The 23,958-nt window shown below is 34.5% G+C and overlaps 1 protein-coding gene across 4 annotated transcripts in view; it reads right to left on the minus strand.

Annotated features, from left to right (window-relative positions):
• Elys (AT hook containing transcription factor 1 homolog) overlaps positions 1-23,958 on the minus strand; it is a 225,577-nt gene that overhangs the window by 97,057 nt on the left and 104,562 nt on the right. For all 4 annotated transcript variants that reach the window (XM_069843302.1, XM_069843303.1, XM_069843304.1 and 1 more), the window contains exons 16-21: positions 23,768-23,931; positions 23,393-23,505; positions 22,639-22,783; positions 21,774-21,985; positions 19,460-19,706; positions 15,152-15,298 (exon numbers count right to left, since the gene is read on the minus strand). In XM_069843302.1, coding sequence (XP_069699403.1) covers positions 15,152-15,298; positions 19,460-19,706; positions 21,774-21,985; positions 22,639-22,783; positions 23,393-23,505; positions 23,768-23,931 — 1,028 coding nt within the window. The remainder of the gene's footprint in view (positions 1-15,151; positions 15,299-19,459; positions 19,707-21,773; positions 21,986-22,638; positions 22,784-23,392; positions 23,506-23,767; positions 23,932-23,958) is intronic.

Raw genomic sequence — 23,958 nt, forward strand, 5'->3', positions numbered from 1 at the left:
GTTTGTTGAATGCACATCATGATGCTCACGAAAAGGCACTAATTTATTTTGTGTGAACAAGATTACAATTTTTGAATATGAAGGAAAAGCAGGTATCCCTCTTCTGAAATTTATCCGAAAGGGGAAGAATTACAACTCCCTCCCCCCCAAACTTGTTTCCTCTTTTTCTAGGCCTATATGTTTTCATTTTACAGGTGTATTATATGATGCGATATGGAAGCAGATAAATAATAACTGTACGTTTCTCGTCCACATTAAATTCAACGTGTTCATAACGTAGACCTGATATATTGCTTCATGTAGGCTACACAGCTGGCAGTGTTCTTTTTACGAATAAGCGGTCGTACTAATCATTTTCTTTTCATCTGAACTATTGCTAGAATATGCGTTTGTGTTTTTATTTGCTCTGTATGTTGTTAAATAACTACTGAACATCGTCTTTGGTTAACAAATTGTTCTAGTATTCGTTTTATATCAGTCTTACGGTATTGAATTATGTCCATAACGTGGGCGAGATATTATCAGGCTGGAAAATTCGCTCTGAATGCATTTTTTTACACAATTTTCTAATTTTCAGCAGATTTACGATACCCTGTGCGGTTTCTCTGCCAATGCAGAGTTAATTGCAATATATGGTAATTCTGTTATTTTCCTGACACTTTTATATCCGTTCTCAAACGTACTGATTTAGATTCTTTACCCTACTGTAGGTATTTTGCTCTCTACAAATCATCGTTAGTCAAATGAAATAGCCTATAATAGTTGTTTGCAACGAATTAGTAGACAACCTCAATCCCTCCTGACCGCCTCCCTTACGAATTTCTTTCTCACTTTAATTAAATTTACTTTATACTGGTCCTTAAATTACTGAAACTAGTGCTGAGGTAGTTACGGTGATTTCTGAAGTGAAAATCGTTCAATTTATAAGGGTGAAATCAAAAATAACTTTTGTAGCCTTTCCTTGTCCTTAATTGGAAATTTGAGTAACTTCATATGACGACAATATTTCTTCCTTCTTCTACAGTTAACATAATCGCAGATGGGCATTTCTAAATGAAGTTTGTTACACAGAAACCTTTGAGACAATATTGACACTTGAAGTTCTTTATATAGTTCATCTATAAGAGTTAAATTAGCACTGAGGTAGTTTCCTTCATACTCAGCTTATTCACCTTACATACATGAGTCTGTAACAGGTTAGGTTTGGTCAGTGCTGTCATGGTAATTTTTTTCTTGGCCATACACCCCACCCCTTGTTTTCTCCCTTGAAATATATTTTACTCTCCTCTCTCTATTTCTCCAATTGTCATTTAATTATTTTTTTTAATACTAAAGAAGAAGTAAAGAAATTGTTTTGCTTTACAATTTAATTGTACAAGTTTGATTTAAAGAATACACCATGTAGCACCACCATAGATGCACACATGTCTTGATGAATCTTGGAGTGTATATTTGCAGCACTTCTTGTTTTTCAACCATTATTTTATATAATTCTGGATTCCAGTGCTGAAGAGGTGGATAATTTTTGTTTATGAACATCAAACAAAATAGGCGGTAGGTACAGTAGGAACAGGAAGAGATGATCTAAGATCTGTATAGATCTCCACGTACAAAACTTAGGCACCCATATGCCGTATGGCTCCTTACAGACAAAATTTTCATTTCCCCATACGATTAATTAAAAAAAATTGTAGGTTCCATACGATATATGGCCTCGTGTGGCCTCCATGACAGCACTGGGGTCAGTTAGTTTAGGCACTTTTACACCTTGCATGTACAATCAAATGCATCTCCACAAAAAAATTCCTTATAAATTGAACGGTTTTCACTTCAGAAATCACAGGAACCGCTTCACCCAGGTAAGTAGTTAGCAGTTAATCATTTCAAAGCTCTTGTTATATTATGAAATAGCATCACACAATGCTGCCAAAATAAATGTTCCCAGTGTTAAAATTACAGAGTGTAAATTTCGCTTAGGACAGTTTTTGCTCTGGAAAATTAAAGGAAACAAACACTATATCAAACCAGCAGCTGAGACACAAAGCACCTGAAATTCGAAAGTGGTTAAAAATTTTTATATTTCGTTCTTTCTTATTTACCAGCAACAGAAGTACCGATATCAGATTTTTTGCAGAGCTAATATCAGAGGCCCCTCCTATTAGAGAATGTTTTGAATATTATTATATTCTGGAAAACTACATTGGCACATCAACCTCCCCTCCCCCCGCCTGAATTCTGGGCTGAAGCACGAAAATTTCGAAATGTACAAACTACAGATGCGGCAGAATATTACCACAATGGTCTTCAGCAAGAATTTTGTAAGACATATCCAAATATCTTCATGGTCATTATATGTATTAAAATAAAACATATACTACATGTGAAGTCCCTACTAAAAATGAGAGAAATAGAAATGGGAAGGACAATAAAAAAAGTGGAATGGACAAACACTAAGAAACTATTCATCTTGAATCAGTATGAACAATAGGACACTTTTTTTTGGTGTTAGTGGTATAGAATATGAAATTAAGTTGCATCAATAAGTTTTTCGAGTTTAGCATTACTTTAAGTATTTATTGTCCCCCTGTTGGAAAGATGGAATTACTTTGTTTGAAACTTGATGAAATTTTATTGTACCTTAACTCAATTTATTAAGGTACAATAAAATTCAAAATAATAACTGCAGGCCATTTTAAAATAAATCTGTTGGATGTAAATTATTTCTTAATTTATTAGGACCATAAAGGTATTGTTACAAGCGATGGATTGAATCATTTTTATCTTAATAATTTAATGTAGGATGATTATTTCGGGAATTGTTATGCTCTAAATTGTGAGGATATTTTAATACTTTTTTAAAATATAAATTTGGAATATGTTTCCAGTTAGTAAAGAGTAATTCAGAGAGACAGAGGTCTCAAGCATATTTATTGACACATGCCAGAATTATTAAATATGAAAAAAAGAATTCTTACACTAACATACTGTTTATAAAGTAACCAAATCTTAAGAAATACAGTATATGTACTGGTATTCTATATAAAGGCATAGGAGTGAATATAAATCTGTTTTAAGGAATTCCTATTTAATATTCCTGCTATAGGAACATGACAAAATAAATACAACGCAGCATGGAAGCTAATTCAACTCTTATCGAGTATTGTTGATGAGATGTGTTATGAAGGTAGACCGAATCATTCAATATAAATGTATAAATAGGACGAATAATAATAGATTAATTTCAGTGTATGTAGTATCAAAACTGAAAGCGGTAACTAGTCTATGAATGATGTCTTAACAAGTATAAATAAAATGGACTCTTGACAAGACACACACATTTGGCTTCAGTAATAACTAGGACTTCAAGGAATTTATGGTAGCTCACCTGTCAGGCAAAACTCTGAATAGTCAGCATTGTCGAACTATAGAAGCGCGATTAAAAAGTATTTTTTTCCCCACCCATTACATATGATTGCTTTTTTCAAGTCCCGGTAATAACATTATTAAATTAATTATCCCACATATTTGGATGGTGCCTTTCTTTGTTTCTGACATAATTTATGAGAGTTTCTCTTTTACACTTCAATAGAGAAATACAACTTTCAGTGGACAATGAACGTGTAACTCTAATGGAACTCTAAGAACCACAGCATTAATGTTTTCTTCTTTTCTTTCATGCCCTTTAGTTTTTGTTGCAGATAATATCATGCTATTGGATAATTATACATGCACCTTTCTAATAAAATTGGCATATATTTCACTGGTCTCAGAAGTAAAATTAAATGTATAATAGCTTCTCGGTGCAAAATATTTACTGAAAATTATTGTAGGATTTGACTAGAAATGTCACTTCTCAGGCAAGGTTATTCGTGGATGACTGTATAATATACAGAAAAAATTAGTGATAAATCTTATATCACCGCCTTGCAAAACTAGCTTGACGTTATTGAAAACTGGACTACAACAAATAAAATTAAAATCAATGTGAGCAAAAGTAAATCAATATGTATCCTTCTGTAAAACACAAAATTAAATTCGTCTCATATACCAATTAAATGGATCACCAGTGTCACAAGTAAACACTTAGGTACTGTATATATTTTAGTAACAAACTGGTTGAAATAAGTCACTAATATTACAAGGATAGCCTGGAAAACACTACATTTCTTTATGCGTATTCTTAAGAAAGCTAAGCGAAAGTCAAAAGAATTAATGTACATAACCCATGTTCGGTCCACTGCTGTGGAGTAATGGTAGGCACATCTGACCGTGAAATGAGTGGGCCCGGGTTCAAATCCTGATTGGGGCAAGTTACCTGGTTGAGGTTTTTCCGAGGTTTTCCCCAATTGTAAGGCGAATGTCATGTAATCTATGGCGAATCCTCAACCTCATCTCGCCAAATATCATTTCACTATCATCAATTCCATCGAGGCTAAATAACCTAGTAGTTGATACAACACCGTTAAATAATCAATTTAAAAAAAGACGTCAGATAAGCAGAGGAAGTTACAAAAGCTCGTAGTGGCGAAGAATTTAAAGCGTCTGTGTTGTTAAAAAAAGGGAAGTACTACAAATGGCAGAAAAAGTGGATAGCTTATATTGATGTATTTGTTACGTGACATTACAAAGGAGATATCACCACATATAGTTGTAAACAACCGTGGATATTTTAAATCTGAAAGTGTACTTTAGTGTAATTTTTTTTATTGGGTTATTTTATGACGCTGTATCAACATCTAAATTATTTAGCGTCTGAATGATATGAAGGTGAAATGAGTCCGGGGTCCAGCACCGAAAGTTACCCAGCATTTGCTCGTATTTGGTTGAGGGAAAACCCCGAAAAAAACCTCAACCAGGTAACTTGCCCCGACCGGGATTCGAACCCGGGCCACCTGGTTTCGCAGTCAGACGCGCTGACCGTTATCCACAGGTGTGGACACTTTAGTGTAATCAAGTGTTGCTTTGTATAATAAGAACTGTAGACACAGTGTATACGGTAAATCTCTATATGCATTTGAAAAGATTAGTAATCAACTTGACAGAAATGTTCGTGTGTCACAATATAATTTGTAATATTTTATTTGTTAATGGCACTGTTATTTTTATTAAAGCATGCGATTTAGCAGTTACATGTACTTCACAAATGTCTTAATTGTTTCAAAAAAAATTAAATGCATTTATGACATTTGGCACAATAATATGAACATTTTCCATTTTGGTAATAAATTAAGTGGCAAGAAAATGTTCATGTGTCACACCATATAATATTTAATATTTTTTACATTATTAATTATTCCTTTTCATTATGATTTTCTGTTTATATTTTGGAATGCTTACGTTAAAAAACAGTGATGTGTCTTTCATGAACTCCTAAGTATTTGATTAAGTATCCTGTGAAGATCATAGTTACTTCGAAAATGTTACGTGTGTGACTATGGAATGACCCATCAGTATTGTTAGTATTGTTACAAATTACAAAACCTGAAACTGTTAGAATGGGATCAGGAGTAGTGACAAAAAATGTAATGTTGTAGGCCTACATCAACATGACTATTTTAATCCAGTTTCTAATAGTTTTTAAGGTTTGAAGGCCTTTTGAGGTAAACAGTATTGAACATGTAAGGGAAGGGCTATTTCTTGGTAATGGATTAGGCCTGTATATTTTATAATATTATTAACTATATATTGTTAAAGTACCTAGTAAATATCGTAATATGTATGTTATATAATACTGTAAACGAGACAATATCACAGGCTGAAAACTAGATTATTCTTGTTTTTGTATAATTATACGAACATGTCTGAAATAAACAAGACTACCATTGGTTAGGTTAGGATAGGATTACTTATATATTGTAATCAGGCTATATGCACAAATTTTCCAATATACTACTATCATAACTAAATAGGTAATGTTAACATTAATTTTCATAAGTTTTTGTGGTGCAAGTTAAAATAATTCAAAGTAAAGTATAACAAAACTCCGACAACATTATAATTATGAACGTCAAATTCTCTTATTTTATTTATTTTTCAGTGTTTAGTCCCTTATTTCCCATTGTTCTTTGGATTTATCATTAGTGAAATATCAATTAACGGATAAATTATGTTATACACTCAGTTGATAATATAAATAATATTCACGACAAATATATAAAAACAGAAGAGATAACGAATCATAATTTAGCCCACCGATAACTTTATAACATGGTCTAAAAATTCTAGGTAGATTGGCTTTGCGCGAGACTCTGCATTGTATTCTATTCAATACAAAGGCGTACTTTATCTTATCTCTCCACTTCGCCCACGTGACAACTATAATTAGAACTCCCTCGTTCCGAACTTGCCTAGGTCATATAGGCCAATAATATTTATCCATGGTCATCAATTGTCGACAGTACATACCGTTGCTTACGAGAATATCTCGTAAGCAAGAAATAATCGATTTAGACCGACCAGACCGGTTCAGAGTTCGTGTCTCGTGATGGTGTTGGTCATTGTGCCATCTGTTGACGATTATTGAACTAAATCAAGCCGGCCTCGACTGCAAACCCTAAAGCCTATATAAAAGTGCTATCTGTTAGTATATATGATCTAGGATGGTACCAGTGAATGAGGTAAGGCTAGTGTTAATAATAACAATGAAGTGTCTTGTCTTATAGTTGCTATATTCATTGTTACAAGTTATCATCTGTTTATACAACTGCTGCTAACTCTTGATTGTTGTAAGTGCGATTCAATCGATATATAAATTAGTCGTGGCCCATATATAGTTACGTATTCTATCGATTATTTCAGCACCTTTATTACACTTTTTTTTTTTCACTAAAATTTTTTCCTCACATAAAGAATGCACCCTAGTTTTTTTGTTATAAAAATCGAAAAAGAAAAAAGAAAAAGTGCGTCTATTATGCGGGTAAATTTCGAATTATCACGTCACCAGGAAAGCTTCAGTAGTTATGGTAATTGATGCAAACTTCCCTGAAAATAGGTTTTTGGAATCAAGTAAAACATTTGTGTTGAAGCTGTGATAACTTCCTATACATTGTCATCCTTACTATCTCTATCTTCCAAAAAGCATTTGTGTCAAAAACTTCATGATGGCACATGGTTTATTCACCACCCATTTTCCAGAATATTTAAAAAATCTTGGTTACTTTTTTGTCTAATTTTCTTTTAGAAAATTTTCTATTTTCCTACTATTTAAATACTGGCATGATATACAGTAAAGTGGCATTACTTACACTTATAGGTCTCGCAAGCTGGGAATACCGACGGAAGGAATGTGAATCAAACAATGCGATAAGGAAGAGCGGGCGACAGGAAACGTCACAAGATAGCTTGAATGATATTCAAGAGTACAGTCAGAAGAGAAATGACATTGATAGAATCATCTTGCGTTGGGATAGTTATATTAAGACTTTAGTTTGTTCCATTGCATGTGAACACATGTCTTAATTCGCACAGTATTATTTCATTCGTAAACATATGTTGTGCGTTTCATTAGCTTGGAATTTTTCTCTTGCTACGTTCTCTATTTCCATAGTGACGTCTTCATTTGTCCATCTTCTTGGAAGAGAGAGTACTTCCATCGCCCCATACCTCTCGCCCCCACGGTGTGCCTACATACACACATTAAAACAGACAGCAATGCCACCATTGCTTTTTGGTAACTGTTTCTTGCGCGAGCTATACATACCAACATACATTGTATTCTGGGCTACAAGGCACAACAGAGCTCCACAGCTGCCGTTTCATAAAATGAAATGAAAAATGCTTCGATATTGCATTTTACCGTCTCGTAATTTACATTTCCTGGTCACTTGTAATGTTTTTCGAGCTCTTTGACTCTTTGCGTTCACAATGCATTTTTTATCCATTATTTACAATACAAAAATTTCAAATTTACCGCAATTTAAACCATTCCTTTACTTTGATTAATATAACTGTTCTGACATAATATGACGAATTATGTGAAATAAGCTTATGCTAGAAGTAGTGCAGACAGTGAAAACATTTTCAAGAACACATGTAACATTAGCAAGGGATCTGGAAATTTCGGTTTAAAAAATTGACAAACTTGTCAGAACCAAAAAACTACGGAACAAATATCTGACAAAATGTTAAGCAAATTTTATGAAGTAGTAACAAAAGGAGGCATTAAGAAATAAACTAGTCAAGAAAATGGAAATATCTGATATTTCTTATAAAGAACACTGTCATTGTATATATGAAAGTGATGAAGTATGTTTTTATATGGTTGATTGTAATTGCATTAATTTGTATAGACATAATAATTTATGGTATTAACTGTGTCTAATTTTCATTTCTAAGTTATATGTACTTCTGTATTAATTATTCATTCTGAAATGAATTGTGTATATATATATATATATATATATATATATATATATATATATATATGGGTAGTCTCCTGCTGTGGCTGAGTAATTAAACCGTCAGTCTGTCATGCAGGCAGTCCAGATTCGAGTCCCGATCAGGCCTTGAATTTTTCATTGAAAAATCTATAGTGATACTTGTGGCAGACAATAACGCAGTTGGGATTTTTCTTCATATTAGGCATCAACATCAATCTGTCAACATCTCTCCATTCCGTCATCATTCCATAGCATTCCCCAAATGCCAGCTGGCGACACACAAAAGGGTCTGGTCTAGGGACGTTTGGGAATGCTTGATCAAAACCTGGGTACACTGTGAACCTTGGTGTAGTCAGCTGGTGTGGATATGGGAATGTGCCTAGTTTGAGGGTTAGAGTAATAGATCTTGAAAGGTCGCAGTGTTGGGTCGTAGTGCCACTCGCTCCCCAAAAAAAAAAAAAAAAAAATACACAAACGTTGCCTCAAACAAACGTTTTTCCCATTTCGTAGTTATTCACTAACAAACTTATGCTTCTCTGAATGGGACAATGAAACTTTTGATAGATATGTGTGCAGGCATATGAATTTAACATTTTTTAAGGAATTAGAAAAAAAAAACACAAGCATGCATGGTAAACCATAAGTAATGTCATTAATTTCAGGGGGTTATTCTTTGAGATATTTTAAACAAAAATGTTTAATACAAATTTGCTTGTTTTTGCTTCCCTTTTGATATAAAAATGGTTTTATAGGACACATTTCATAGGGCACATTAATTCCCAATATTCTCAGTCAATTTGAAAGAATAGTGTATTATGACAACAGTTGAATGAAAGAATTATAGTTTTGTCCTTTAAATATGCAGAAATCTGATATGAACAAATGTAATTTTTCGTTCTGTAAAGGAATTTTACAAGGTGACATTTTTTTTGTTCAGATCGAATTTCTGCACATTTAAAGGACAAAACTATAATTCTTTCAATCATTTATTATCATAAGACACTAGTCTCTTAAATTGACTGAGCATATTGGGAATTCAATTAACGGGTTTCTCAAAACACGCTATGAAATGTTCCATATAAAATCATTTTTATCTCGGAAAGGGAACAAAATCGAGCAAAATTGTATTAACATATTTTGTTTCAAATATCTCCAAGAATAACTCCCTGAAATAAAAAAAACACACACACACACACACACACACACACACATGCACGCACGCACGCACGCACATACAGATATACATATACACAGTGTGCTTTTCTTCTGGAAAAAAAGGTGGTGGAATTGTGTAGAATATATTATAGCAGAAGGGGAGACGATTATCGTCCAAGTGTCCAATGCACAGGAATTTTGTCGTTTTTAACCTTATTTCAGTCCAACTTCAAGACTTTCAAGGTCTAAGCGCAATTGAAAGAAAAGTGATGTTAAAAATGTAATTATTAATATTTCTTGGTTCATGATCAATCTTCTTATTGTATCCAGGTATAAAGTCCATTATAGTCCACTGTAGTTTTTTCAGTTCTTTTTCATGAGAAATTATGGGTATTTCGATTGCTGTTCATTATACTGTAGATACCTGTTGCTAGTAGTCGAGTTGGGGTGTAGTCAATATATACTGCAGGGCTGTGTCTTCTGCAATTGGTACTGATGATTTTAATTTACTTATTTGTGGTTTATGGATGGACAGTATAGAAGAATGTGTTCCAGATCTTCACCATGATTATTACACTACAGACAAGTAGGATTATCAGAAATGTGAAATCGGTGTAGGTACAATTGTGTGACAATGTGACCTGTTCTGGCTCTTCTTAAAAATGTCTGAACATGTCTGGGCAAGTTTTTGTACATTTCCAGGTCATTTGGTTTCTTTTGAACGGACTGTAAAATTTTTCCTTTGTCAGAAGAGAGCCAATTGTTGATCCATAGTTTATAAAATGAGACCGTACTGAAGCAAAGGCATTGGACAGAGATATCACTTGAAGAGGTCTTGGTTGCAAATATGTTGCCTGTTTTGCACTGTAATCAACTTTTTCGTTTCCAGGTATACCACAATGACTAGATATCCATTGAAATGTTATTTTCTTTTGGAGTTTTTTTTTAGTTTACTTAGTTGTTTCTGAATTGGAATAATTCTATGTGTGTATAGATTTGGTACATATTTGATTATATTAAATATAGCCCCGTTGGAGTCAGTAAGTATGCAAATAGATATTTAAAAAATTTGAGTAACACACTGAAGAGCAGCATCAATAGCTAACAATTCAGTGTCAAGACTGGAGGAGGATAAACATGGTATGAAGTAACTTTCTTGATATTTTGGAATATAATGCCCTGCTCCTGATGTCCCATCATCAGGGTTTAGAGATCCATCTGTGTAAATTTAAAGGTGATCCTTTTATGTGCTGCAGATTAGTTCCATGGCATCTAACTTAAGAATGTATGGAAGATCACTTTTGGAATGAATTCCTGAAATTGGTATGCTATGTTCTGAAATTATCCAGAATTGTGAATTTCGTTCACAACTGGAGTTTTAGGAATGACTGTGTCTGTGATATAGATTGGTATTTCTTCTTTGTTTATTTTGTAGAAATTACATAGGATATTATCTGATAGTTTGAAGAACAACTGAGATCTGGATTGTGAGGGGAAGTATTCACGTGAGTTCATTAACTGTTCCTTTGTTAGCTTTAATTTCTTATTATTATATAAGAAATTAAATAAACTTGAAATAAATGCAAGATGTATTATAATTATAACAATGAGTAGATACAGAATGTAACTAAATTCAATACCCAAACTTCTAGGGATGATAGAAGAAACAAGAACAAACGTTTTTTGTTAAATGACCATGGGTCTGAAACTAATGACAAAACCAGAAACTCTACTGTACTGTAAGGAATAAGGACTACAGTTGTAACATTACTTATGACACTCATGCTTCAAAACCATCAATATTTACATTAATTAGTAAACACACCATGACGTCAGAGTGCAATGTTTGTGCTGTGACAATGCAGTACATTACTGTTCATTGAGAGTAGAGAGATGGAACAATTCACTTCGTCTAAGACGTTCCTCTTGATTGTGGTTTCAACATGATGGTGCAACTTCTCAGTCCGAGAACATTTCAACTGCAGATTTGGTGAACAGTGGATTGGCCACAGTGGGCCCAATGGATGACCTTCTCGTTCTCCCGACCTCACCTAACTTGAATTTTGTGTATGGGGGCACTTGAAGAGCCTGGTGTACGAGACTCGAATCGAATTGGAGGAAGAGCTTGTTGCTCGGGTGCTTACAGCTGCTGACGCTCTATAGCACATGCCTGGAATCTTTGAACATGTATGACAGACAATGACACATCATTGCAGAGTTTGAATTGAAGCAGTAGGCTGCACTTTTGAACAGTTTTTGTAAAGGATTACAAACTGAAATGGTTTTGAAGCATGAGTGTCGTAAGTAACGTTACAACTGTAGTATGTTTATTCTTTACAATTTCTGGTTTTGTCATTCAATAATTAGTTTCAAACCCAGAGTCATTTAACAAAAAACGTTTGTTTTGGTCTCTTCTATCATCCCTAGAAGTTTGGGTATTGATTTTAGTTACACCCTTATAAAGTACTATAATGCTGCAAATGCTAGGTTACGAGATTTTCCTAGAAATACACGTTTTCAGCACTCGTGACAAAAAAAGTGGCTATATATGACAGTTGATTCATAAGTCATGGCAATTACTTTTTTATTTCCCGAAAATGTGCCAATGCAGAAAATTTAATATACAGTATACATTTGAAAGTCACATGAACTTCTTAATGTTGTCATCAGATGAGTATGAGAGCACCGATCTTAGACGTGATCAAGTTCCCTATGTCAGTCATCTGATCACAGCAGTGCATAATGAAAGTAACTAAAGTTGAACAGCATTCATCCATTCAAGATACCTGCAATGCAAGAGAATGTTATACAGAGCTACGGGAAGAATTGGGCAATTGTGCTATACCCTATCATACAGTGGCAAGGTGGGTAGAGGCTTTCAAACTGAAAAGACAGTTAACTATCGATCTGCCTCGCAGTGGACGTTCTGTGTCAGCTCACAAAGATGTATCGGTGGCTGTGGTCGAGCAGTGCCTAATGGAAGACAGGCGCTAGACTGTGATGGAATTAGCCCACCATACAGGTATTCCTGCATTGTCAATATTCCGAATTCTACAGCAGGACTTAAATTTGCGGAAGATTGCTGCCAAGTGGGTGCCACATCACTTAACTGAGGTACAGAAGTGGATACGATATGAGACATGTCTTATCAATCTGGAAAGATTTCAATGTGAAGGAAACAGCATGCTGAACCGCATCATTGCAATTCATGAAACATAGGAACAAGCATATCACTCAAATTGAAGCAACAGTCCAATGAAATTTAAATTTAAATTATGTTTTATTCTACGACACTCGCAAACGCCGAGGTTGTATCAGCATCGCCGGTGTACTGGAATTTTGTCCTGCAGGAGTTTTTACATGCCACTAAATCTAGTGATGTGAGCCTGTCACATTTAAGCGCTTAAATGCCATCGACCTGGGCCGGGATCAAACCCGCAACCTCAGGCACAGAAGACCAGTGCTATACTGAATGCGCCACCCAGATCGACTAGTCCAATGAATAGCAGCATCCTAGATCACTATGAGGACATAAAGTATGACAAAATCTGTCACCCACAAAGTTAATGATTATTTCAGCATATGACAGTCAAGGTATTTTGTGTCATCCAGTGCATGAGGAATGAACTGTAAATGCATAGTATTATGCATTACCATCTTTGCCATGCAGTATGAGAGAAACATCCAGAACTGTTGGAAAAAGCTATAATCTTAAATGAAAAACACTAGACCACACACAGCAGACAAAGATGTTTACACATTGAGGATGGGAGGTCTTGCTATATCCTCCTCATTCTCCCACTCTTAGTCCTTATGACTTTGATATTATTCCTAAAGTGAAGAAGCCATTGCGTGGGAAACACTTTGCCAACACACAAGACTCGTAACTGCAGTTCGGCATGAGGTAGCACACATTAGCAAAGCTCCAGCCAATGGTATTTTCCGTCTTCCCCATCAATGGCAACGAACTGCGAACATCCTAGAAGACTACTTTGAAGGATGTTGAACAGCTTATGCAAATGATGTCAATATGTTGTACGACAATAAAATGACAATTTCAAAATGTCATGTTTTGTCCTTTTACCCTACCAAAGATTTCTGCATTTTATACCCCATGTGATGCCAACTTTAAAAAGTACATGTTGTACACCTTCAAAAGTATATTTTAAATTTTCTGCATTGGAGCATTTTGACAGAAAAAAAAAATTGTTTTCATGACTTTTGATACCATTTCTTACAAGAGTCACATTTTGTAAATTATGTCCATCAGGTAACCATCATTGTTTTCAATGCAATCTTGAGCATGAACATGAACAAAACCTTACATAGGGTTTCTTGTGTTTATGCGTCGATTTCAGTAGGTATGTTGTTCAATTCCTGGATGTATGCTGGCCTGTTTGCATAGACTGTAAATTTCAGAAATACTCCGCCTCCCCCCCAAAAAAAGGTGGAATCTGGCGAAATGGAAATGTGCCTCATTCGTCATCATCAGATTTTGAGGAAATGCGGGTGTATTTATAATTTCCAGAAGCTGCAAACGTAAGGTTCGACATGACTAAATCTGTCATCTGTACATCTCTGCCTATATTAAAGTGTCATCGAAACACACTCTGTGTAGTCACAGCACTATCGCCACACTTAACAAATGTTTCAAGAGCACATGCACAATGTTCATTTGACCAGCGTTCCATAGTGACTGCCAAGAGTAAGTAATACGGATGAACAATGCCTTAAACTACACTATGCACTGAAACAAACATTACCACTATAGGATGCTGTGACCGATAATAGTGCACATTTTAAAACAGGTAATTGTTTCTGCTGCAACTTGTATAAACATAGTGATTTTTTTCTATTGAACAGATAACAGCAAACATAAGGTTCGACATGACTAAATCTGTCATCTGTACATCTCTGCCTATATTAAAGTGTCATCGAAACACACTCTGTGTAGTCACAGCACTATCGCCACACTTAAAAAAATGTTTCAAGAACACATGCACAATGTTCATTTGACCAGCGTTCCATAGTGACTGCCAAGAGTAAGTAATACGGATGAACAATGCCTTAAACTACACTATGCACTGAAACAAACATTACCACTATAGGATGCTGTGACCGATAATAGTGCACATTTTAAAACAGGTAATTGTTTCTGCTGCAACTTTATAAACATAGCGATTTTTTCTATTGAACAGATTTTTTTTTCTATTCAGTACCTTAAAATAATTCAGGAATGATTCACATAAAATATACAATTCATTTGCTAAAACATTAATGGATATTTATTTAAATGAATAACACAATTGATACTGATAATTTTTATAGATTTTAATATGAATAAAAAGTGACAAATGAAACAATAGACTATATCACCCTACAAATTATTGTTTCAGAGAAATTAAATATTATCTACTTACGAAACATTAAATTTTGTCTGGGATTCTCTCTTTCAGGGACAGAGTTACTTTGTTTGTTGTAAATCTAAAACTCAGCCCTAGTAGTTTTATAGCCATGTTAGGATTAAATCTACCACAAAGTTATATTGTGTCTCTTAGCAATTTACTTTAACCTAAGTTAACTTGAAATTCGATTACTTCAGGACAAACACAACTTACTTGCGAACTGAAGGTGTCACATTCCCTAATGGTGATGGATAGTGCTCAGAGTACCGGAATCGTTTTACAGGAGAGCCACCAAGAACTTCATCATCAGATTTGGGACTTGGATACGTGAGAGTTGGGAATACAACTGCTGTTACATCCCTGCAGGCAACAAAAATGGAATTCAATAACTTAAAATAAATAAGTGATATTCTCCTTTATGGCTCTTGAAAGTGTCTGGTCTCTCCATCTCTGTCATGGTCAATCTATGTTCCTCTTTTCTAATGGTTGACACTTCTAAAATAATATTGGTATGTGATTTGGATCCATTCTCTTTAGATGCCGTATATTTGCTGCTAAAGTTGTATATCATATGTAATACTATACCGAGGCCATTGTAACCTTGCACTTGACAGTTGTTATTTGGGATCTGTTGTCATGACTTTTTTGTTCGATTGGATAAGTTTACTATTTATAGGTTTTGTTTTTTTCTATTTCTTCTTTGGTTATTTTATATAGAGATGATTATATAGATGGTGATAGGTAAATCAATTAGGGCATTGTTGTCAATTTTAAATAATGGGTGTCTAATTCGTATAGGTTTATTCATTAATTTATTTGGCAAACCTTCTTATGAAAAAATTGAAAAATGCTGTGCGGTAACCTTCTGAACCAATCAAAACTTAGCATTTTCTATCAGCTGCTCATGTTGCCATGTAAAGCGCTGCTGTGTTGTCGATTTGCTTATGTTACACAGTGTTACCATCATGTGCATAATTTGTAGATGTTGTTAAAAAAAATTGTAACTCACATAGTGAGGATCAATTTTACGAGTAGGGGAAGGAATTTGTCCATATATATGGGTGTTCATATATTCCTGCAGATAATTTAATACAGCAGAAGCAAACACTTTAGGCCTAAGAGGATAGCAATAAAGAACAGAGTTATGTAATACTTACTGTTTAAATTAACAGAGCAGAATAGCAAACTCTACATTAAGTTGTCAGCTGCTGTGTAGTAAGTCTTCATTGTGTCAACATCGCATTTCGCACTATCAACATTACGCTAAGCTGCCAGGTGCAAGATTACAATGGCCTGGGAATATAACAACTCACTTTAGGTTTTTCTGGAATATCTGAATTTCGTTGATCATCCTACTAAATTCCAAAAGTAGTCTCTGAAATCTTATGTGTGCTACCTCTAGGTTTTGTTCATCCCTTTTGTTCAACACACAACTTTCACTGCCATAAAGAACCAATTTTGATATATTATAAAGCCGTAATTTCATTCCAATTAACATTTGTTTATCAAAATTTTACTTCGACTAACAATTTCAGATGAGTTATGATCTAATACAATAAATATTTATTTAACAATTTTTCAGTCTAAAGATAAGTTTTTAGACGGAAAAATTATTATTCATTCATAGTGTTCTGCCCGAGGGCAAGTCTTTCACTGCAAACCCAGCTTTCTCCAATCTTTCCCATTTTCTGCCTTCCTCTTTGTCTCCTCATCTGATTCATATATCTTAACATCGTCTATCATCTAATATCTTCTTCTGTCCTCAACTCTTTTCCCATTCACCATTCCTTCCAGTGCATCATTTGTTAGGCAGTTTCTTCTCAGCCAGTGACCCAGACAATTCCTTTTTCTCTTTCTGATCAGTTTCGGCAACATTCTTTCTTCACCCACTCTTACCAACACAGCTTCATTTCTTATTCTATCTGACCATTTCACACGCTCCATTCTTCTTCATATCCACATTTCAAATGCTTCTAGTCGTTTCTCTTCACTTTGTCATAATGTCTATGTTTCTGCCCCATACAATGCCACACTCCACACAAAGCACTTCACTAGCCTCTTCCTCAGTTCTATTTCCAGAGGTCTGCAGAAGATGCTCCTTTTTCTATTAAAAGTTTCCTTTGCTATTGCTATTATCCTTTTGACTTCCTGGCAGAAGCTCATGTTATTGCTTATAGTACACCCTAAGTATCTGAAGCTGTCCACTTGCTCTATTGCCTCATTTAGAGTTCGTAAGTTTACTTTCTTTATTTTTCTTCCTATGATCATGGTCTTCGTCTTGTTAGCAGTCATCTTTGTACCATACTGCTCACAGCTGTCATTTAGCTCCAATAGCATATCTCTTAGTATAATCTCTTCTTCAACTCACAATGCCATATCATCAGCAAATCTTATGCAATTTATACTTCTTTCTCCTAATATCACTCCTCCCATGTTCTGAAAACAGTTCTTCACTAGATCCTCCAAGTAGATGTTGAACAGAGTACGTGATAAAGTGCATCCATGACGTACTCCTCTCCCTATTTCACTTCCTTTTGACATTTCTTCTCCTATCCTGACTTTGACTCGTCGTTTCATATAAAGATTACTGAACAGCCTCCTCTCTTTCCAATCCACACCAATTTTCTTTAGGATCTCATCAGTTTATTCCAATCTGCTCTGTCAAACGCCTTTTCTAAGTCCACAAATACTGCATACACTTCTTTATTATTCTCTAGGTATTTTTCGTCAATTGTTCGCAGCAGTTCAACTGCATTGCTCATACCTTTTCCTTTCCTGAAACCAAACTGTTCTTCTTCCAACTGTCCTATCTTAGAATATAAACATCGATTCAGTATTCGCAGGAGAATCTTCGTCGAGTATGATATCAGGTGCATAGTCTTGAACTCGTTACATTTCTTGGCTTCTTCGGTATTGGCAGCAACACTGTCTCCGTAAAATCTTCAGGCCATTCGCATTTCTCATATATTTCGTTGCCTAATGATATAATTTCCTTCCTGTTTTCACCCAAGCATTTCACTAATTTAATGGAGATTCCATCAACTCCTGTTGCTTTCCCATTTTTCATTTCTCGAAGCGCTAGCTCAACTTTTTTCCCTTAAAACAGAAAATCTTCTTCTGATACGTATGCTTCATCATCTATAGCTAAGTTATCTGGACGACTGCATGTCTCATTTAACTCTTGTACATATTTCGTCCAGTATTCCTTGTTTGTTAAATAAATATTTATTGTGTAACTTTTTTTTACCGAAATATCATTTAATCATTTCATTTAGTTTGTTGTATTTCTGTAATTTTATGGTTACAGTATTTCTTTTTTGCCATTTTTTCGTATTTATAGCAAAAAATGTATTAGAAGTAGGATTTTACAGCATTAATTATTTGAAGAACTAACATTAGCTAAATCCTGTTTTGCTATTTTATGTATCTGAGACAAATGAAAATAAGATATACAGCCTAAGTGATAGTGTGCATACCTGATCAATGTTACAAAGTTCAGTTAAATAACTATAGTAAAAAAAAAAGGCAAATGCAAACAAAAACAGTGGGGGGGGGGGACATATGCATAGTTACATACACTGTGGACGACCAATTTTGCTATAACAATATAATACTGTATGAACAATATATATATATATATATATATGTTCAAATTCAATTGCAATTGACAATTACTGTCATTTAAAAATCAACAATTGAGCTATTACAAACAGCTGGTGTCATCCTTCACTCCTGCCCAAAGATGATAATTATCATGGCCATGTCAGAGTATCACAGTACAGAGTTATACTCTCTGGTCTATATGCTCTGTAGCAAATGAAACCAAAGACGAATATTGCACATGCACAGTTCACAGTATGCCAGACTACACAAGAACGAATTTCCAGACCATGTCTTGAGAAAGAAATAAAATATGAAAAATATATTCAAACTGAAAATAAGGTTAAACATTCTTCAAAATTGCTTGTACTTTGCTGAAAAATACAGTTTGTTGCGGTAATAAATATCCATTTATAGCATTAATTCACAATAATGAAATTTGCTTCAAAGGGTTGTATTTGTGATGAAATGTAAAGAGAGTTGGAAAGAAGAAAAAAAGTATGCTTATTTTTAAAGCATTTTTCGCAAATGTGATGTTTTCATGCCTCTAGATCAGTGGATGGCAAAGACTACGTCATATAAAATGCAATCTGCAATACAAAGCAAAGAGGACGGTAGGAGGGGAAGGATACCCAAACTGCTTAACATTGAATGAACAAGTGATAGCTAAGGAGAGGGAGATAATGCCTTACTCCTCTGCCTTGCTTGTGTATCAAGGAGTTGACTCGAGAGTCAAGAAATTCCGACCACTGCTCTAGATATTAGCTTTTCCAAGTACATGTGAAATGTGATACCTGTTCTATTATTTTGCCATCAATAATAAATAAGTAAGTAAATAAATAAATAATTAAATAAATAAATAAATAGATAAACAAACAAATAAAAATACGCAAATTTAAGAAACAAAAATCACCACAATACCTAGTAGCACCACAAGACTCTGAAGCAGACCGAGGTGTGCAAAGAAATGGAGTCATTTCTACTGAAGACTTCTCCATACTTGAGCGATCCCTCTTTGCTGGTGTGCTTGGTGGAGCAGGGGGCTGAACTGTCTGACTCCAAGTCTCCCGTGCTTTCTCCAAGGTGGCCTGGATTAAAGATGAACGATAGCGAACTGGTTGCAACTCACCGCGATGAACAGCCACAGACATTGGTGTTGGCCGTGAAACTATGGGTGGGGGGGAAAAAAAAAGGTACACATAAAGGGCTTCCACATTGCATTTTATTTGAACAACTTTCAACTACAACTATTTCATGGACAATATGAACATGAGGGGAAGAGACTTGTTTAATATCTTCTTTAAAATTTATGTCATAAAATATTGTTTTCATACTTTTAACCCTTTTCTCTCTACCAAATGACATCGACTTTTTATGTCAATTTCCTATGTCTATTTTCCTTAACAAAACAGAGTTCAGTGATACAGTGCAAATGACTTGTCAGACAATTGTGTTGAAAACAAATTACAAATCTTACAATATCTTCTTTCTATTGTAAAATGTGGTCCCTGCTGATCCCATTTTTTTTTTTTTTTTTTTTTTTTTTTTGTAAATAATTCCCCCCATAAAGCAATTTTCTTTGAGATTAAATTATATGAATTTTAATGTTCCACAGAATAGGTAATGTTACAATAAAATAATGATTCCCTCCTCCCCAAAATAACAGGGTCTTTAACTTCCTGTTATTCGGCTCGACTTTTTAAGTGGACTCATAGATGTTGGGCTGAGAATCGTAGACTACTTAGTTTGCCAAAAACTATCCAAAGTGCACCACAGGTAATGGATCTACATTACACTCATAATGAATAATGATGATGGAGAATTGTTGAGATATCACAGAGAAAATGGCGTAAATGGAGAAAGCCCCTGTGTTGCCAGGACAATGGACTTGCTCTATACAAGTTATAAATTCAAGGTGGAGCTGCAGCTTAACCAGCCTCCAGACTTAGAAACCCAATTGCTAGCACCGAACCACAATAGGAGTTCTAAAATAATTATAATTTTATATAAATTTGTAAGTATATATCATTCTTAAAATAAATCAAATTAATATATAGAGAGTATAAACCTCTATTTAACCTTTTCTGGGGACACATAATAATTAACCTAAATAGGATTTACTATGTTTGTTTAAAAAAATTTGAATACTTCTGCAAAAATTCCAATTGCAAAAAAAAAAAAAAAAAAACCATTAGTAAATTATGGATAATACTGAACACACACAAAAAAGGGGGAGAAAGAAAGGAAAACATTAAGGGAAAGCTAGATGCCAATCAAGTCTTTTTCTCACCATCTTCGATATCATCGCATTTGGATTTTTTTTCCATTTCGCAAATTAAATTAACTTTTCCTGCGAGAGAAAGTGTTTTCCTTTTCGAGCCCACTGTTTTCTAGTGGTATGTACTGTAAAAGTGAAAACAATTCCATCTCTAATACAGACACCACGCACTTCAGTGAGCACAACGACAAGTGACTGATGCTGTAAGTTATGATGGTTCTTACAAAGGGCAGGAATTAGCAGATGGTTTGTGTTCTGTTCTGCTGTGTGTTATTCTGCTCACAAGACATGGGAATTTAGCACACAAAAACGCATGCAGCTTTGTGTTGACGTGGGGAGGGAGTGGGCATCACATGACTCACTCCATTAAATGTAATTTTACACATTGAATCGAAATGCATTGATTTTTGCATTAGTCGGGGGGGGGGGGCCTGTAAAATGTGGGTTTCACAGCAAAGAGAACAACATTACATCGAATGTAAAAATACATTAAATGTATGTAATAATTATTGGGACCATAAAAGCTTAATGTTAAATTCGGAAAAATGTTAAATAGAGGTCACCTAAAATCAGGGTTCTAGTGCATAAATGATATTTACAAACTTTTATACACAATAATTTTACCACTATGACATTTCTTGTCAGGAAATAATTCTGAGATGGAATAAGTTACGAGTAGTTTCCACTTCTGGTTCCACAATCCTCAAACTGAAGCAGTTACACAAGTCACTTCTCTCTTTCCTCCCTTGCAAATAAGTTTTCCACCGAATTATTACAAGCATTTTCTCAAATATAAAATTAGATCGAAAATTTGAGAACTGTTATATTTGGCCAAGATCTTTCCTCAACAGTATTCAACACATTTCACACATCATGTAAACATTTCTTAAGCCAATGTACTTGATACAAAGACTATAATGCACCTAATGCAAGAGATGCAACTATTTGTCAGCTTACCTTGCTTCCAACTATTAACACCCGCCTTCTCCTGTGCGCAATATAGTGCCAACTTTCTTGTAACTGATGGCAATGTGTTAGCATATGCTTGCACAATTGTATCCCGCATGCAAGTTGGCTTATCTTCCATACGGCTCCGTTTCAAGCTATTTGATTCTAAGTGACTTTTTGAACTCCTAATGCTGTCATTCACTTCCATTGCCTCTGCAATTCTGAAACAAGTAGAACAGGAGAGTAAACTGTTGGTTACTAATGTCTTTCTTATTGAAGGTTTTCTATTTTGTAAAGAATCAAATTTCTAAGACAGTCTTTTATAAAGTAAATACAGAATAGGTAGTAAATTTTGTCATTTGTTCTTTCCATTTACAGACAAGGTGGCCTTATATACTTCAAATCTGTACCATAGAACCTCCAGTTTGTCTGCTGTTCAAAGGAATTTTTAAGAATTTTAAATAGATATTCTCGAAAATTCACCATCATTGGTTAGGTTTGAACCCATGGACGTAGAATCTCATAGACAACAGAATAAGGCAAAAGTAAGTACAAAGAGTGTCCATTTACATGATTTAGATATAATCAATCTCCAGTCAGTAGTTACATTATAATATTCATAAATTACACATAAGCTTATTAAATTTATTTTATTATTCTGTACATGTGATAATGAACATGCAGCAACAGCAGCAAAAGTAATGCTGATAACAGTAGACTGAAATCCTGAAATTCCTTTTGCATGACATGAATATATCTGATACAACAGAAATCTCTATTAATACGGAACATAACTGGCATAAACCAATGATATGAAGATATATGTAATTAACATCAATATTTATACACTGTTTCCTATTGATACTTCTCTCACCTGGCACGCTCAAGATAATACATAACACGCATGTCATCTGCACGGGGATTCTGACAACCCTGCAGGAACTGAGTGAATGCTTCTTCCTCAACTGGGGATAGAGCAAGTTGGAGGACTACACCCAACTGGTTCATCTGTTGGCAGGCTGGTAAAAGAAATAATATGAAAATCACACTCCACACTATTATGTAATAAGTTTGCATTCTGTGACAACTGGATTCAGGTATTCTAAACTTCAGAATTCTAATACAAAAAACCAATTGAGGCTCAAAAATGAAAATAGCTTCTGCCTAATAATCGGAGATAGAAGTTCTAATTTCATGAACATGGTACTCTGACAAGACGGTTTTGAGGATTCTTTTTTAAAGTCCTTATAGGATAATACCACAATAGTCTTGGAGAACATGATCCAGATTCACTTATTATAATAAATGTTCAATTCTCTATAGGCGTTGTAATTAATAAACTTCCATTAGTTGCAATACTTAATTTCCATCAATTACTTTTGAAACCAATAAGCAATGGAGGAAACATTGTAAGTGAAGGAGAAATGTTTTTTGTTTTTACTACTCAAATGCTGATATTACAAAGTGTCAAGGCAATAGGTGAAATATGACTGTCAAACTGTTTATGAAAATCTGAAAGGAAAATGGTACACAAAGTAAGCAAATTTAATAATGCAATTTTAATTCCTCTTGGTACTACAATATTTATAGTTGCTGATGTAAAGTATGTTCATGTATCAATAACTTACCACTAAAAAAGTGCTGAAGAAGATCTCTTGAGTTCTGTTCGTTGCAATATTGCCGCTGATACTGAAATGCCTCATGAATCAAACCATTTACAAGCAATACTGTTAAATTCAATCTGAAACAGCATAAAAAGGACTGATAAAACATATCACATTTTATACATTAAGCTTAAATGAAAGGAACAATTTGTTCTGAAAATTTTTGCAATTTGAAGAATGCTGGGAAAATCAATAATAGTACCTTAACTTGAATAGAAACACTTCCAGAATCCCAGGCCACACACCAAAGTTCCACTTGTAATTGATCTTCCATCCATAACAAATATGCTATAGTAAGACACACCAGTGTGTACATTTAATGTTTAATATTATACTAACCTAATGTCCTCTATATCTTTCAATGGAGGCTGTTGGACACGGATATATTTGAGAGCCATCTGGTGTTGGCCTTGGTACAAGAAAGCACGAATGATGCACTGATGTTGCCATGGCTTCAAGTCGTCCATTGATACAAGTGGATCTAGCAGCATGTCTATAGCAGCCTATATGCACAGGAGGAGTTATTTATT

The sequence above is a fragment of the Periplaneta americana genome, chromosome 13, assembly GCF_040183065.1.
Source record: "Periplaneta americana isolate PAMFEO1 chromosome 13, P.americana_PAMFEO1_priV1, whole genome shotgun sequence".
Classification (NCBI taxonomy): domain Eukaryota; kingdom Metazoa; phylum Arthropoda; class Insecta; order Blattodea; family Blattidae; genus Periplaneta; species Periplaneta americana.